The sequence below is a fragment of the Lactuca virosa genome, chromosome 2, assembly GCF_052849685.1.
Source record: "Lactuca virosa cultivar CGN04683 chromosome 2, Lactuca_virosa_CGN04683_v6, whole genome shotgun sequence".
Classification (NCBI taxonomy): Eukaryota; Viridiplantae; Streptophyta; class Magnoliopsida; order Asterales; family Asteraceae; genus Lactuca; species Lactuca virosa.
In genome coordinates, this window is record NC_136427.1 from 231,244,967 (window position 1) to 231,262,756 (window position 17,790).

Below are 17,790 nucleotides of genomic sequence, written 5' to 3' on the forward strand. Positions count from 1 at the left end.
TGGCTTGAAATTTTAGGGTGTTATATATATATATATATATATATATATATATATATATATATATATATATATATATATATATATTCATTTATGAATATATTTACAATTATAGGAATTCATATGTATTTTATATTTTGTTCATGTCTCTTCATTTATAATTTGACGTCATATGTGTTTTTCTAAATCTTTTTCATTTAGTTGATTGTTAATTGTATTTATTTCTTTAATTGACAGTGTGTAGAGGAAATCGAGATGCTTCTACAAACGGAATGTTGGAGTGCTAATATACAACCAAACAATACAACGTGGAAAAGATTTCCCCCAAATCAGATTGCCATTATTCAAGAATCTCGATCGCCGTTTCTGGAGAAGAGCTAAGTTAAGAGCACCAAGGCTTCCAATATCAAGACCGCCATTATTTCTATCAGCAATAACCACATCCCATTTCACCCAAGGCATTTTAATATTATCCACATCCCCTCCCCAGAAAAATTGTACGTGAAAATCTTCTAAGGCCTTAACCACTCCAACGGGTATAAGAAAAAGTGACATGAAGTAATTATCTAGAGATCCTAGAAGTGATTTGAGCAACATGGAACGACCACCAATAGAGAGAGTCTTCACTTTCCATTTAGAAAGTTTTTTCTGAAATCGGTCAATAATGAATTTCCATCCTACCAGCCTAGTCATATTTTGACCCACCGGGAGACCCAAGTAATTAAAAGGGAATTTTCTTGCCCTACAACCAACCACTAAAGCAAAGTCCTCCACCTCTCCACCCGAAACACAAACACCAAATAAATTGGATTAGTGTAAATTATTTTTTAGACCCGAAGCCATGTAAAAACATTGGAGGACTCGAACAATGTTTACATTATTAGATCGTTTCCACTCATCAAGGAAGATCACGTCATCTGCATAGAAGAAATGAGAAGTTCTCATATTACCCTTACCAACCTGAACTCCAGAAAAAAGATTAGCCGCTTTTGCATCCTCTATAGCGACATGCAACCCTTCCATAACCATAATAAAAAGGAACGGAGACAGAGGATCTCCTTGTCTCAATCCCCTATGTAACTGAAACTCCTCCGTAGGACTTCCATTAAGCAAGATAGAAGCCCTAACATATATAAGACAAGCACGTATCCAAGACTGCCATTTAGAACTGAACTTCAAAAATGGCATGATTCGATCCATATAAGCCCAAGAAACCGTACCATAAGCTTTTTCAAAATCAATCTTCAATAACATCATCTTTTTGCTTTTTTTTATACCACTCCACCCATTCATTAACCATCACTAAAAGAATCTTTTATCAAAAGATTTTTCTTTTTACAATTTTATAGCACAAACAAATAAAAATTAAATAACTGTATTGTATTCTTGAAAAAAGTAGTACAAACATAAGTTTTTTTAAAACCTAAGTCCAATGCAATCGAGTAACATTTCTATCAGGTAAAATGTTGTTTTAGCCCAACAAATTTATCTCATTTGTTTTAAAAGTTCACTCAATTGTTTTTTTTTTTTATTATTTTAAGGGAATGAAGTCGAATTTTTAATGTTAAAAATATCATTGTCCTCCATTTGAAGGGGTCACCGGTAATCTCATGCCTAGTCAACGTATTTGACTTTAGACCATCATTCAACTTTCACATTCTATCGCCATCGTCGGAGACTGGCTATGGATTTGCAAAGCATGCGTCTGTTTCTAAAACTAATACTTGTAACTATTATTAACAAGAATCGTTACTCCCATCAAGGTTAGCTTATATCTTCAAAAAATGTGTCGTTTGCTTCCACCCACGTTAGCAATACGAAACCCAAAATTGCATTTGTTTATCTTCTTCTCATAAACTAAAATTAATCCCATGTAGAAGGTTAGTTCAATTCATGATTCAGAGAAAAGAAAAGAAAGATGAGAAACATATTGCAACTGGGAAAGACCGGAAAGTGGAGGCACAAAGAAGAAAAGGGTGAGCAGGTGTGAAACATCAAACTAAAAACAATCAGACCTTAACTTGTTTATCTTCACCATGATCGATCTCGATCTTGCAGCTCTCACCTATATCTCTGAAGGAAAGAGTTTGTTCATGAAATTGGGAAGAAATAGAAAATCTGAAACCCACTTCGATTCAGCAAATCAAATGTGTTTCAAAAAGAACCTAGCAATCAGTGTATAGAAACAACAAATCGGGTGGGTTCAATAAAACCTAGAAATCTTCAGCTACTTCGATTCATAAATCAGTTGGGTTCAAAGCTCCGAAGCTTTAAAAACTTATATGGGGTTGGGTTTTTTGCAATTGAAGAGGAAGATCATCCATAAGAGATTGAGAGATTTTGCGACATCAAAGAAATCTTGTGCAAAGATAAGATCAATGGTCGATGGTGTTACTGGAACCCTTCATCGAGAATTAGGGAGGAGAAATTGACGGGAAGCCTTGATCGACATTCAAAGGGGGGGGGGGGGGGGGGGGGGGGGTGGGTAGTGATGGGTGGTGGTGGTGGTGGGTGGGGGGGAGGACTTATGTTGGTGCCTGATGGTGTGAGTTGGCTTTTAAGTTAATTTGTTTATGTTTTTTACAAAAAAGAAAACATACATCATACTGGAAACCGGCTATTAAAGGTTATAATGACTTTTTTAATAAATAATAGGTAAATATAAGTTTATGCCTTTATACTATTAAAAAAACATATGGAACCTTTTAAAATAAATCATAATAGTTTGTCGGGTTAAAATGACATTAATCCTTTCTTTTATGTAGACTTATGTTAGGTGTTATTTGATGTAAAAATAATCCCGTTGAAACTTTACTATGAAGTTAATTTATAAACTACTTTTTGATTTTTGATCTGACAAATATAACAAATTAAAAAATATGACAAATTAAAACCAGTTGCGCCAGTATATAATGATCAAAACTAATATTACCATATACAAATAAGGAGAGATTTTGTGAATTTGCATGAAAGTCTCGTTGGTTAAAATGACAAATATGTCATTATGTTTGACCTCATTATAATCAATTTTGTTATAGCGTTAATGAAACGGATTATTTAAGTTTGAATGTCAAAAGAGGAGTAAAAAATGTAGTTTTTTTTTTTTTTTAAATTTCAAAAGTGAGGTAACCATAGAATTTATCAAATCTTAATATTCAAACCTCATGTCAAAAACATGTATGTAGATCATAGCCCCATAGATAGATAGATGATCGTGTATTTAAAGGAGAAAATAAACAAAAAAAAAAGAGAGAGAAATAGAAATAGAAGATCCATCGATGATCGGTTGTTTATTTGTTAGCACCAACGGCATCCTTGGCTCCCTCGGCGGCTCCTTGTGCTTTGGCCTTCATCTGTTGACCACCCTGTACATAACAATAACATGCTAATTAAAAAACCATATATGCACGCATTTTGGACTTATTTTGCAGTTTTTGTGTGTATTAATTAATTCTTTTCAACCATCTAATCTATATACAGCTATACACCCACAACCACAAACACAAACCTCTTGCATGCTGTCCTTTGCAGATTGGGCTTTATCTTGAGCCTTTTCGACCAAGTTGCTAGCCTTCTCCTGAAAACATAAAGTACTCCTGAATCGTCCATCATATAATTTTATGGAATAACAAACTAATTAATTATAAAATTTGTTGTAAATCAGAAAATGGTTCTTTCGTCAAGGCAAAAACAAAGTTCAATACTTTTTGTGATTGATGCTTTTTGATCGATTTGTTGCATGCATAATATATATCAACATCAACAAGATGACATGCATCATGCATATATAGCTAGTATAACAATTGTAATCGATCAGGTAAAGTTTACCTGTGTCTGGCCTGCAATTTGGCCAGCATTGTACTCTGCTTTCTGAGATTTATCCATGTTTAGTTTTCTTTAGGATTGCAAAAATAATCAGGAAATTTCAGGCTTTTGATGAATCTGTTGCTGTTGTATATGTTGATGTTGTAGGAGACAAGTTATATATAGTTTCAAATATTTTAGTCGCATGTCATAATTTGGTGGCGTATATGGCTCTCGACCACCTAAGTTTCTCCTTTTTAGACAATCTCTCGTTCAAAATGGATCTCTAGTTGACAGATCTCCAGTTATGCCTTATCATGGATAAACCCCTCAATATATGCATTTGCGTAAACCAGTTCCTAGCTAGACATTTTAGAGCATCTTTTGCTCATATTTTCTTTTCTTCAACGCAAATAATGAAAAATCATTTTTATTAGCACATGAACAATGGATAATTTAATAATAGAGAATTCAAAGGTAGAGCTTAACGATGTGACAAGTTTAATTTGGAAGAAACGAAATGACACATTGATATAACTTTTACATTATTCAAGATTGATCTAATAGGAAAAAAAGTTTTTTAATTCTTAAATAAATTTATAAATTAATTTTGATAATGTTTCATTAAAGTTTATAAAATTTAATGTATTGTTGAAAAAATTAATAGAGTTATTTTAAATCAAAATTAATCATTTGATATTCCATTCAACTCTATAAAATTATAAAATTTAATGCATTATGAAAAGCAATATCTTCAAATAAACACCATGCTTCTATTGATTTATATACATCCTTGAAAAAGCATGTTAACAAGGTCTAGAAGCAAAAGGATCAAGCTAATGTTTTTGCATTTTAACTCAAACCATGGGCCTCTCTCTTTTTCTGCCAACACAAGCTTTCACTCTCCTCTTCAACTCTTTCCTGCATTAAAACCATCATCCAGTTCCAGTTCCAGTCATCAAAACGACACAATCAAACAAGTATTTGTGCACAGAGACAGAGCACAAGTTTCTTACATCATGAGGTGTCTATCGAGGTATGAAGATGAAAGTAGCCCTTTGTTCTCTTCTGCTCGTCGCAAAAGGTAAGGCATGATCTTATCAACAGGCCCAAATGGCAAGTACTTGCTCACCTTAAACCCTGAATTTCTCAATCCAAAACTCATTGCATCCGCCATCCCGTAAAGTGAAGCAAACTCCAGCTTATCGTTTTCTCTACCAATCCCCAAATCACCTGCCTTTCGTGCGACCAGTTTCCCTGTTAGGGTCATTTATAACACAAACTCAGTTTGAAGCTATATCGATCGTGTTAAAGATCGTGGATTTTGTCTCAAGAGATACCTCGTTCGGTTTTCATAATCAGTAATTCAGTATTACCCTGAGTAGTATACTCCTGATTCACAATACATTTATCAAATTTGGTTTACTACATCTATATCCTGATTCAAACTTCAAGAACATAAAAAGTATAACCTTTTTTTAAAAGAATATGGAAAATGGAAAGCAACCCAGATGATGAAAGACGTAAAGTTTCCAACTTTTACCTGATTCAAGATTATGAGTGGCAAGAATGAGCCCACCAGGGCCATTAGAAACCTCGTCTACCATGAACGAAGCACAATCATTGAAACAACGGTGTGTCTCGTTGATGCTATTGTGAATAGGAGACTCAACACCAAGAGAATTAGCCAATTTCCTTTCGCTAGACATATAAGCTCCTCTTACTAGCTTAAACCCTATCGGCAGTTCCAATTTATCGGCGGCTTTTTTTGTCTGGAACAACCTCTGCCCGGCGTCCTTCAAATACGCTTGAATTGTCCCGGAAATCAAGGGCTTTTGACCTTTGTTGTACATGATTGCCGCTGAATATGTGAAGTAATCGATCCCTGGTTGGATAGAAGTATCCTCTGCATCAATGACTACAGGCACGTTGCTTTCAATGGCTTTATTACATATGGTGGTTAGTCTTTGTTGAGCTAGTTCAAGATCAAGCTCTTCTGCCATCGTCAAATGGGATGGTTTTGTTAGTGTGTGGTAAAAAGGACTGCATTCGACAAATATGGGAAGGGTTTTTAGCTTCCATGGGAGCACAAACGAAGATGAATTCTTGTGTTTGTATTCCCATCTAAGTAGATCACTCACTCTCTTTAGCAAAGAGATTGGGCAGATAGCTGTGATCTTCACGACTACAAAACTAACCTGTTGTTCATAGGATCAGTAGATATATATTCTCAGAAAATAAACAAGATAGATTGATGTGAATATGATGGATGTAAATTACAGAAGACTTACAGAAGATGGAGGAAGAGATTGGGTTGATTCAACAGTTTTGATGAACTGTTGAGCGTTTTTATCACACGATTCATTATCAACTGCATGCTCCAGACCATAATCCAACATCCCTCTTAACCCGGACTCCCATAATTTCTTCACAGTTCGACCAGCCTCACCGGTGTCGGAACCGGCAACAAAGTGCTCATAAACCGTATGCTTGATTCCACCTAACACAACCTCTCTTAACAAACCCATCTGCATTAACCTAGAACCCATCACCCACATCCCCAAATCCACTACCGGCTCCACCGAAGCCATGCTAAGGTTCGCCACCGATCGTATAAGTTTACCAGTCTTAACGGATGAGAAAAGGCGTTTGGTGTCTTCAAAATTATAAACACAGTCGTCATTGGAGTAGTCGATGGTGCTTTGTTCCGGATGTGCTGGAGGTGCGAAGATAGTGGTGGTTGCCGTGTTAATCGTTGTTCTCTGAGCAAAACGGAAACGGGGGGCGGTGAAAGAGGGAGAAGATGAGTTAAGAAAGCGAAGGAAAGATGGAATCAATTTGGAAGAGAGGCCATTTGTGGTCATAGCCATCAACGGGATGATGGCGACGGCAACGGTGGTAGTGGAGGCTGTTTATAAACCGTAGAAAGTAGCAAGATTCAGACGAATTTGTATGCAAAGAAGCAACTCCTGCGAAATTGCGATGAGCCTGTTGAAGCTAGTGAGGTGTATTTATATTCAGGAGTTTGGTGGTTCAGGGTGGAGAATATCCCATTATATACTAAGGTACGATGATAATCTTAACATCGTTGTTATTCTAGAGTTTTATCGTTAAATGGTGAATTATCATGTCATCGAAATTAAATGAGACGAAAGGTCCAACTAGAGGGACCATATTAAATAAATTACTTCGATGAATTTTATGTTTTGGGGATTATATATCACTATGGTTAAAGAGTAGGGACCAAATAGTAATTATTGATAAATAATTACCATTTGTTTATTAATTTATTAAGTTGGTAATTTGAAGATTTGATAAGGCATATAAAGGATGAAAAGTACCCATCACGGTTTTTGAATGCACATTCCTCAATTTTTTTTAAAGCTAATTTCATCTACTTACTATAACTTTACTTTGTAATAGATTACATCTGCTATAACTTTACTTTGTAATAGATTACATATCCAACACATATTAACGTATATACAAGAATAATTCATTGGAATTATTTAATGGGTATAAAGTATAAATTTATAAATAACAATAAATGAATCCGCTTGGCCGAGTCTCATAACATGTACGACTTTAGGTGTGATGTTGACATATTAAAACTTTTGAACCGTTGCTTTGAATAAAATGAAAAGTAACAAAATCAAAAGAAATTCTTAAAATATTAAATTGAACAAATAAACATTTTATAAGAGAAAAAGATAAATTTGTTTAATTTCATTTAGTATTTTTTATGATTTAAAGTATGATTACCTAAATAACCATCATTTTTGTAGATGATATCTATGAAAATGGTCTGTGTCATCTGCGAAATCACCAAAACGACATCGTTTTGATAATTTTCACAGATGCATCAACCCATTTCGAAAATATCATCCGTGAAAACCTCCACATATTAGATCTATAAAAACCTCCATTTTTGTCTTTTTCCTTCATTTTACAAAAATAATAATACTAATAATAATAATAATAATAATAAATGAAAACTTGAAATTCTCTCAAAACTACTCTTAATCATATAGCTCCAACGTTACTTTTTTTATATACCGTCCTTTCGTTTTAAAAATCACATTTAAAAGTATTGGATGTTTATTGCTTCATTTTAATTTTTAACATATCCATGCACACGTTTTATAATTATTGTTGGCTTTGTGAATCTTTATAATTATGTAGGAAATACAAAGAGAATGGCTAAATAAACACCCTCATTTACTAGAAACACAACCTATACTAAAAAAACACCTTAATAAAAAAAGTCAACAATGCCTTTTTACATTGAAGTTTGTATACGCTACTTTTTGGTTTTTTTAATTCACGTGCATTCTTTTTATTTTTATTTTCTTTTACTTTTTATTTATATTTTCTTTTTGGAGTAATTAAAACATATATATATATATATATATATATATATGTATATATATATATATATATAAATTAAATATAAATGATTAATTATTTATTTTTAATTAATATAGATTAATAACGTATATATATTTGTATATTATTTAATAATTAAATATAAATGAATACATAAAAACAAAAATATGATGCAAAAAACAATAGCATTAGCAATCCTTCATGAATACATAAATGCATAATTCGAGAGAAAATTAATACCCTCTAACAATCCTCTACAGTTATAAAAGGTATTTCAGGATTGTAAGATTTCAGTTGTCTATAAAGTTCTAGACGTGACATGAACATAGTTTCCCATCCAGCTGCACATGGGGCTTTGTGGAGGATCCAGAAAGCTGAAATGGTAGGCAGCGGGCAATCTTCTTCTAATTGTACCATCACATAATGATTACCATATACAAGTGAAATCGTAATAACGCGATGGTACAAAAATTCTTCCGGACCTTTCCAAAGAGGAAAGAAAGTGAGAGAGCCTTGGTTGGTTAAAAAAGTAAGGACTACACCAGATCTGTTGGCAATGAGGATACCTGTTTCAGGCATAAGTAACCGGTATCTTTTAGGTGCCGGCGATTCTAAGAAATTCAACGAAGTATATAGTTCACCGATTCCATCAGTGAAAACTCTAGCATATGCATCGTACGAACTCAATAACTCGTCTAGTAGTTGACGTCGAACATAGAGTCAGTCATTCTCGCCATACCCAAGACAAACAGATATTGCTCGAAATCCACAGTTTCCATCCCCCTCTACATCTTGTATATGTGTGATGTAAGGATGAAATATCACTTGAATTGCATCTATTAGTCGATGATTGTAGCATGATTGAGGCTCTTCCTTCAAGTCTGGAATTTCATTAAAGTCTGGCTCTTCTTTCAAGTCTGGAATTTCATTCAAGTCTGGCTCTTCTTTCAAGTCTGGAATTTCATTCAGGTCTGGAATTGTGGTTATGTATGAACTATGTCTTGCCGGTTCCCTATTGTTCAACTCAAAATTTTTTGGCATGGTTGAAAAGTTGCGTCTTCTAGGAGCTTGATTGATAGAATCAGTTTGTTTTTGTTTTTGTTTCTTTAAACTTGGTCGTCCACGTGTATTTTTTTGAATTGCGGGTTCTCTAATGTGTGTTTTACTAGGCTGGAATATATCTAGTAGCTTTCTCATCATGCTTTTTTTCACAGCTTCCGGTTGCTTATTGTAGGTTTCTTTAAACACTTCAAATTTATCATCACCACATATATCCTCATTTTCCATAGGAATTGACGGTGAAATTTTAAGTTTTCTCCAGAATACATCTATTGATTCCAATGGAATACACTCACCTGTAATGAAATATCATTAATATATAAACAATCAATATATAACTTAAATGTAAAAAGTAATTGTCAAATGCACCCACTGAAGTTCAAGTATGTTGATAGCATGTAAGCACATGGTAAGCCACAACTATTTTGTAGTTTACAACCACAGTTTGAAGAGTCAACTTGATGTACCCGTTGAAGTTCCTCTACAAGCATATCCAGAGCTTTAAGTGAAACATTACCCCGCAACAAATCGAAACACGAAAATTTGTGTTCGTGTTTGGAGACGATCATGCTCTTTTCAAAACTCTCATTTATCGTTGTAAGTTGAGACTTCACAAACTGATCAATAGCACCAACAAACTTGGCTAAAGAATAATTTTTTTCTTGTAAGTACTTCTTTAACGCTGAATGTTGGCCCTCAACTCTGCTGCTGGTTCGTTGTCCAAAGTTCAAATGTTGATCAATCCAAACAGAGACAAACATTTCCTTATACTTGTTTAACCAAACATCGTCCAAATACTGTAAAACATCTGGAATCATATAAATGTTATTTATGTATAAAAACCCTTCTAAATTTATAAACAAGTAGTTACAAAATACGTAGAATTGTACCTTCATGTTCTCTTAACATTGACTGTAGTTTTCTGTAGTTTTCAGTGTACGATGTCCATGTTGGAGAGTCAACAATTATACTCCACATAGCACGAAAGGATTTCCACAAAGCTTTCGATGGGATTAGCTTCTTACAATGCTTTCTAATATTTTCGGTAATGTGCCATCGAAAAAGTAAGCGAGTTGCATAAGGGAAAACTTGTTGGCATGTATTCACCAATGCCAACTCTCTGTCCGTCACTATAACGCATGGTTGCATGCACTTTTCTAGTGTCAACCTTAGACACGTTAACACCCACTTATAACTTTCCTCCTTTTCGTTAATGATAAAGGCAAAAGCAATGCTAAATGTCTTGTTGGTTGAAGTTACTCCAACAATCTCAACAAAAGGCATAGCATATTTGTTTGTCTTGTATGTTGCATCAATAATCAAAACGTGTGGAAATGCTTGCCATATATCTAACGACAGTGGATGAATGAAAAACAGGTTTTCCAATAAGTGTGACATAAGACACCAATTTAAATGGACAATTGATTTTTTTGGTGCCGGAATTTTTACTTGTTGCTTTAATTTTGTATTCACCACCACGATCACAAATAAGTGTGACATAAGACACCACACCATTTTCATTTGTCTTTGATCTTCTTCTAACGATAACATAACCAAGAGAAAATGCTCTGTTTTGTACCCATCCCATCAATTCATTTAGAGAATCGAACTCCTAAAATTCAAATAATATCTGTTAATAACTAGTGAACATTACAATGATTAAAAAAATTAATATCATGATAAGTATTATACCCGTTCGGTGAAAAATGGTGACATCCCCATAGAGAACTCGTTGCCTTCATTTGAGTTTGCCCCGTAAAAATTCGCCATCTTTTCGATAAAACTATGAACATAACAAAAAAATTTGTTAAAAAAACTAAAATAATATAAAATAACTAATTAAAAATAAACATATATGTTTTTAAAAGCTGATTAACTTTTAAAAATCAAAATCAATGGCAGCCGTGCTTGAAATGTCTAATGTCCACTTATCTAAAAAGCTAATTTATTTTAAAAAAACAAAAAGCAACAATTCATTTAGTTTAAAAAACTGATTTATTTTAAAAAATGATTTATCATATTAAGTGGTCAAACCACTTAAAGGTTAGCCCACTTAAAATGTTCAGGCCAATTATCCGATGTTCAGCCCATTTATCCAATTAATACACAAAACCCTAAAACCACAAAATATTATCATTTTGCAATGTATTTGCTGTGAAAGAGCAACAGTCGTCCCCCATCTGCCGGAGCACAGCAGCTGCCGACGACTTGATGCCACCGGAGAATCGCCGACATCAGACCTCCGACGAAGAGTCCATGCAACCAGAGCAACGCCACCACCATGAAGCTCTCCCTATCTGTTTTTTCTTCGATCTGTCTCTTTCCACGTTTTCTTTTTTCCGGCACCGGAGATCTAGACGACGCCTCCGGCGGCGGTGATGCTCGCCGTCGGTCATGATTACCATAACTCGTTCCCTATCTCTCTCATTGATTGATCTGTCTCTATCTCTCTCTCTCTCTCTCTCTCTCTCTCTCTCTCTCTCTCTCGATGTTTTACACTTTTCCGGCGGCGGTGCTGCTAGCCGTCGGCGATGATGACGGTGGTTGGACTTTAACAATCACAGTTATATTTTAAATCCTGAAATAATAAACAAAGTTAGAAATTTTACCTAAACTGTATTAGATGGTTAGATTAATGTTAACCTATCTTTTTTATAATAAAACATAAGTTGTTATTAGTTAAATTGATATTAATGTAATCCCTTTATTATATATACAATTTACGAGACACAGCTTTTTATGTTTGAACTTTTTTAGGTACCCAATATAGCTATTAAATAGGGTGTTTTTTAAGAAAAAATAGTTTGACTTTCAAAATAGGGTGTATATGGATTGTTTATTTAGCAGCTACCAATATAAATTTTCTTGGGATCGTTGGTTGATTTTCCCAAAATGGCTTGAACTTTTTGTATTTTGGTCTAAGCTTCTTGCTAGTTTGTTTGTAATTCCACTGCCGTTCAAAAAAAAAATTTTGAGTGAAAAATGTATTTTCGCGGATGAATCATAATCAGCCTTAGAACATATGATAACGTTAAATATTTTGACATATAAATAATTCTATAATGAAACTGTTTGGAAAATATTAAGTTTTTATTAAATACCTTACATTAAAATTGTTTGTATACGAAAAAAAAAGAAACTACTTATTTTAGGAGAGACAATCGGAGAAAAATGCCAAAATGGGACCTCAGCCATGCCGGAATGACGTGCATATGAGTAGGAGAATCATGACGTACAACGTACAATTGGACCCACAAACTTAATGAGAATGTTTGAGAACTAGCTTGCTTCAATTTTTAGCTTTTTTTTTCTTAAAAAAAACCTAGAATTAAAAAAAAAAAAATTTATAATACAAAAAAAAAAAAAATTGTAACTCAAAATTTATTTTTAAGTAGCATACTATTTTGTTCTTAAGAAAATCATGTATCTTTTGTTCAAATATGTGTTTATGTAGTTTTAATACGACTTTTAACACAAAAACTAAAACTTACAAAAAAAAAAAAAAAAAGCTCCGACTTATACTTTTTCTTTTTCAAACACACTCTATATGTTAAACCAAGTTCAACCCTATGACTAAGATTAGTATTTTTGTATAAAACTTACATTTTTTTCACTCAAACTACAACACTACAAATTTACACCGAAAATATATTACAGTATTATAAATTATAATATGATGAATATTAATCATTGCAAATTAAAAAAATCAATGAAAATATACTATATTAATGAAAAAAGATTCTCGTATGAAATAGTACACCAAATATGGAGGCTATTATTTTCATTAATATAAGAATAATGTTAGGTTTAGAGTTCGGTTGTAATGAGAGGGTGTTTCGAGAAATTAGTTTATAGCTTATTAACTTATAACGGTGATAGAAAATAGTTTTTACAAAAGTGTTTGGATTAGAAATAAGCAATAAACTATAAGCAAATGGGGATGCTTTTTAAAAATAGCTTATTTAGCTTATCTCCACAACAATAAGTTGATTTTTAGTGTTCATATCCAAACACTTAAACTTAGCTTATAGCGGTAGGGATAAACAATAAGCTATAAGATCCCTCTTTTTTCCCTATTTAAACACCCTCTGAATAGTGTCGTTTCTATATAAAAATAAAGGTTGGGAGGAGAAGCACAGCTCCAATATTTGTGACCAATCTGATTGATTTATTGAAGAAAAAAAAACAATTGATTTGGGTTAAATTCTTTTATTGATAGAATGTGTATAATCCAAAAGTTTAGTTAATAAGTATAGACCAAACAACTTAATTAAAAATTATTCAAAGTATATTTTAATCTATATAACACCATACACCACTGTATCAAAAAGATATATTGTTATGGTTATAAATAAGTAAACGTGTTGTAATCATATCTAGGGTTGTAAACGAATTGAACGTTCAACGAACTGTTCGTGAACCGTTCGGCGAAAAGTTCGTTTATCTAATCAATGAATCATTGAGTTATGTACAAGAAATAATAATGAACATTCATTCCTTTGTTTATCATAATATCATATTTTACTTGTTTTTATTAAAACATGTAATTTTAAAAAATCTTCCTAATTATAACAATATTGTCTTATAAATACAAAATAAGGTTCACTATTGTCATTGGGGTAAATGTTGTAATAAAAAAAATAGGAGACTAATAAACTCCAAAACCGCAAGGGATACACCTTTTTGGGAGAAGAGTCACGGAATGCATGATACAACTTGATGTAGACAAGGCTCCCTTTTGAGATGATATGTCATTTTCAACATATGTGTACTGGATGTCTGGATGAATGTAAATCTTGGCCATTAATATGATATAAAAATTAAGCAGAACCACATTTATTTTAAATAAACAAAAACTGTGAAAAGACTCAACAATTACATTCCCTTTTTCGTCATAATCTATGATCCAAACCCCTAAATGAATCGTGAAAGAAAGACGGTTTTGTACAGTTTTAGTGGTCTTGGATGGTTACGTTTTCAAATGAGTTTAATCTATTATACAAGAGACAAGTCAATCATATTCCGAAAACCGAAAATTAAGGGTGTATGGTTGTAGGTTAAGCCACATTCTATGATATGATCATGATAATCTTCTATAATAGGTCTTTCTATTTAAACATTATTTTTATTTTATACATAAAAATCATTACCGTTCTTGAAAAAGTAACTAATGAACTATATATTATATTAATCAATCATCAATATTAAAGTAAGATCTAAAATCCGAATTATCTAAGAAACCCATTAGGTTTTGAAACCTTTCTCCAAAAAACCGTTGTAATCCGAATTACATGTACGTGAAAGTAGTACTGGAATCTCATAACAAAAGATTATAGTGCTTCAACAAACATAAATTCATTCCTACTTTATTTTCATCAATCGACCTTGAAAAGCATCTTCTAAAAGTTGCGTTGCACATTATGAAATATGTTTTTCTCCATCAAATTGGACATGCAGTTAAAATTAGCTAAGCTATATTGGTTAAAAAGTGATTACTTACATTTTATTGAAACATTTAAAACATGACTTATTGCTATATGCTATCAATGATCGTATTTTAACTTTGATAATTTACCTTGATATTATGACCACATGATATCATACAGATAAAATTAAGCCATTCCATAAAATTAAGCCATTCCATATTCGATAAAAATAAGCCATTCCATAAAATTAAGCCATTCCATATTCGATAAAATTAAGCCATTCCATTCTAGTTCAATCTTCATCCAACATTTATAACTAGAATAAAATTTCAACGATGGTAACATCAAATCTTTTTATCAAACATAAAACTTTCTAATGAGCAAAACAACCAACATATGCAATTACAAAATTTAGACTACACCCCAAAACAACTAGAGTGTATGTAATGTAGGTCATAAAAGCTATACTTTGCTCTAGTCTTCAAACCTGATCTTCTTGGGTGCTGACACTTCACTTCCCACCTGTTCATCAAATTCACCAACACATCAATTTAAACACAATCCATAATCCATACCAATAAATAAACATAATCACACAACCAAAACTACAAAACGCAATCAAATTCTTACAAATTCAGGGCACACATAATCAATCCCAGCAGCCTCAATCTTCCTCCGCCTTTTCTGCTCCCTTTTCAAGATTCCATCTACCAATTTCTTGTGCTCTTCAAATGTCTTTTCCTAAATAACCAATCATCATAACATCACACTTAACAACCAACTAACACAAAATAACATGTTTCTTAAGAAAATGACAATTATTATATTATACCTTGTTCTGGCGTTTCCGTTCAATTTGAATCCAGTCAGAGGGTTTGTAATAACGGTTAACACCTTTCCACCTACAAATCATATAAACACAAGTTCCTAAGTATAACAAGTCAACAACTTTGACCAGAATATTATATTGAAATGCTTGCTTACAGTTTAGGATGAACACGTTCTGGAGGGATGAGCTGTACTTGCAACAAATGCTCATACAAGAGGTAATTGTGCATTGTTTCAGCAACAATCTTTGCAACCTGTACATATTTTTCATAGATAGTAAGTTCAAGTCTCCTCATTAGAAATTTAGAATTGACTAAAACTTTAGTTAACAGGTGAGTGAATTGGACTATGTTTAACCTCGGGAGATGCAAACTGAAGGAACCCAAAATGCTTGGATTTTCCTGTCTGGAAAGATGGACAAAAGGGTTAGGGTAAGATGCAAGATATGGCAATGTACTTTCTTTCAGTTGTTTAGTATAGCATTCTACTTTTTTTCTTTCTATTACACTTTGAAAATCTATTCAATTACAGCAATGTCATTCAGATACAACGAACTTTCACGGTTATTATTAGGTAGATTTTTCAACCTACAATGTGTTAATAAGAAAAAAAATTTAAAGTATATTGGTGTAGAGGCAAAAAATAAAAGTGGGATGACATAATACACAAATAAATGAAAGTATGTTGTTAAAAAGCTAAAGATCTAACCTTCTTGTTCCTTGCTATCCTAATTTTCCTGATTTCACCAAACTGTTTGAAGAAAGCTGCATAAACAGTGGAATAATTGAATCAACTTCAAGTTATAATAGATTGCCATAGTGCTCCTTTGAGGCATAAGATGTATAAGTTGCTTGTGTGTATATGAACACAAGTTAAAATGGCCATTTAATAAAATAAGAAAATCTACCTTCCATTTCATTCTCGTAAAACCCGTGAGGGATTCTTCCAATATACAATACCGTAGCTTTATTATCTGAGTTTTCAGTGATTGGCAGTTTTCGTGCTGGACCACCCTCTAATGGCTATTTCATACACAAACAGATAAAAATCAATCAACAACTACCTTCAGATAAACTAAAAAAGGATTAAAACATCAACAATGGGGTGCGTTTTGATTTAGGGCTGCGGGTGGTCAAACTCCATAGAAGAGCTGACAACTTTATTAAACTTTGGAACAAATACTGCAAATCTGAATGAAGGTAGCAATGGTTCTTATACGTGATTATAAGTATTAGCCATGATAATACAACTCACCAGGAAATCAGCAGCTTCGTCCTTACGGACTGACGCCGTCAACTCGGTAGAACCCTTTTTGACTTTCTTCATCATGGACTTTTTCGCCTTCATCCCCATCTTCGAATTCAACTGAAGTTCGGTGACTGTAAATCAATTTGACAAACATTAAACTTTGAGATAAAAGGAAAACTAACAAATAAACAAGCGGATATGCTATCCAACAGTGTCAGAAAGAAAAAAATGTAAACGTTGTGTAGATACTTGCGTTAATGGAAAAGAAGGAAGACGGTGGCTGTCCGATGAGGGTTAGAGGCGGCGAGAGGCAGAGAGAAACTGATAATGTCGAGACCTGCAAATCCCCTTAACCTAAAATTTATTTGGTTTGGATAAATAATAAATAGTCTTCCATAAACCCTGGACTATGAATGATTTTCAAAGATAACCCTGTACTTTCATTTGCGAGTAACCGACTTGCCCAAAGAAACCTTTTTTTTTTTTTTTGCCTTTTTGCCTTTTTGGTTTTTACACATATTTCATAGAATCAATTGTGATCATTCTATTTTGACATTTGATTAAGGCAGGAGTATAAAAAGATGTACTCGTAAAATATAAATATTTTATAAATTTATTTTGTATTTCACATTTGACCGACTAAGTTTATGAGTTTCGATATACTTATGAGTTTCGAATATATCTTTACATATATTAGTAATGTTAAGACGGAGTAGCTTTGATGAATTCAATGGGGAGACAAATAATGAAGGGGGCTATGTAAGTTTAGGGGAACATACTCTTATCCCGAAGAAAAGCTTCAAGTATTTGGGCTCCATGATTCATTAGGGAGGACATGTGGAGATAAATGCCACAAATCACATAAAAACAAGTTGATTAAAGTGGAGGGCAGCATCAGGAGTTCTGTGCGACAATAAGGTTTTCGTGGAAACTAAAGGGGGGGGGGGGGGGGTATATAGTAGCTATTAGGTTTGTCATGATGTTTGGATTTGAATGTTGGTCGACCAAGAAGGACCATGAAACAAAGATGGAAGTACCAGAG

The 17,790-nt window shown here is 33.2% G+C and overlaps 4 protein-coding genes across 7 annotated transcripts; all 4 read right to left on the minus strand.

Moving 5' to 3' along the window:
• Positions 1 to 807: 807 nt before the first annotated feature.
• Positions 808 to 1,254, minus strand: LOC145158279 (secreted RxLR effector protein 78-like). The gene has a single exon (XM_079077198.1). The coding sequence runs from the start codon at positions 1,252 to 1,254 to the stop codon at positions 808 to 810; it is 447 nt and encodes a 148-aa protein (XP_078933324.1).
• A 1,869-nt stretch (positions 1,255 to 3,123) lies between these two features.
• Positions 3,124 to 4,397, minus strand: LOC145160397 (uncharacterized). The gene is made up of 3 exons (XM_079079564.1): positions 3,826 to 4,397; positions 3,506 to 3,574; positions 3,124 to 3,362 (listed from the first exon to the last, which is right to left on the minus strand). Exons 1-3 carry the CDS (start codon positions 3,880 to 3,882, stop codon positions 3,288 to 3,290), a joined length of 201 nt encoding a protein of 66 aa, XP_078935690.1. The 5' UTR covers positions 3,883 to 4,397; the 3' UTR covers positions 3,124 to 3,287.
• A 123-nt stretch (positions 4,398 to 4,520) lies between these two features.
• LOC145160396 (proline dehydrogenase 2, mitochondrial-like) lies at positions 4,521 to 6,836 on the minus strand. 3 transcript variants are annotated; one of them, XM_079079561.1, is made up of 4 exons: positions 6,093 to 6,835; positions 5,345 to 5,999; positions 4,818 to 5,058; positions 4,521 to 4,722 (listed from the first exon to the last, which is right to left on the minus strand). In XM_079079561.1, the coding sequence occupies exons 1-4, from the start codon at positions 6,669 to 6,671 to the stop codon at positions 4,659 to 4,661; spliced, it is 1,539 nt and encodes a 512-aa protein (XP_078935687.1). In that variant the 5' UTR covers positions 6,672 to 6,835; the 3' UTR covers positions 4,521 to 4,658. The 3 variants fall into 3 exon arrangements, with proteins under 3 accessions (XP_078935687.1, XP_078935689.1, XP_078935688.1); XM_079079563.1 differs by lacking the exon at positions 4,521 to 4,722 and adding an exon at positions 5,142 to 5,193 and having other exon boundaries at positions 4,923 to 5,058; positions 6,093 to 6,836; XM_079079562.1 differs by lacking the exon at positions 4,521 to 4,722 and having other exon boundaries at positions 4,923 to 5,193; positions 6,093 to 6,836.
• Positions 6,837 to 14,909: 8,073 nt separating this feature from the next.
• LOC145160398 (RNA-binding (RRM/RBD/RNP motifs) family protein) lies at positions 14,910 to 17,116 on the minus strand. Of its 2 annotated transcripts, none has more exons than XM_079079567.1 (9): positions 17,002 to 17,116; positions 16,755 to 16,879; positions 16,408 to 16,522; positions 16,209 to 16,264; positions 15,858 to 15,905; positions 15,657 to 15,754; positions 15,505 to 15,574; positions 15,303 to 15,413; positions 14,910 to 15,194 (listed from the first exon to the last, which is right to left on the minus strand). In XM_079079567.1, the coding sequence occupies exons 2-9, from the start codon at positions 16,851 to 16,853 to the stop codon at positions 15,147 to 15,149; spliced, it is 645 nt and encodes a 214-aa protein (XP_078935693.1). In that variant the 5' UTR covers positions 16,854 to 16,879; positions 17,002 to 17,116; the 3' UTR covers positions 14,910 to 15,146. The 2 variants fall into 2 exon arrangements, with proteins under 2 accessions (XP_078935693.1, XP_078935694.1); XM_079079568.1 differs by having other exon boundaries at positions 16,998 to 17,091.
• Between the last annotated feature and the right edge of the window lie 674 nt (positions 17,117 to 17,790).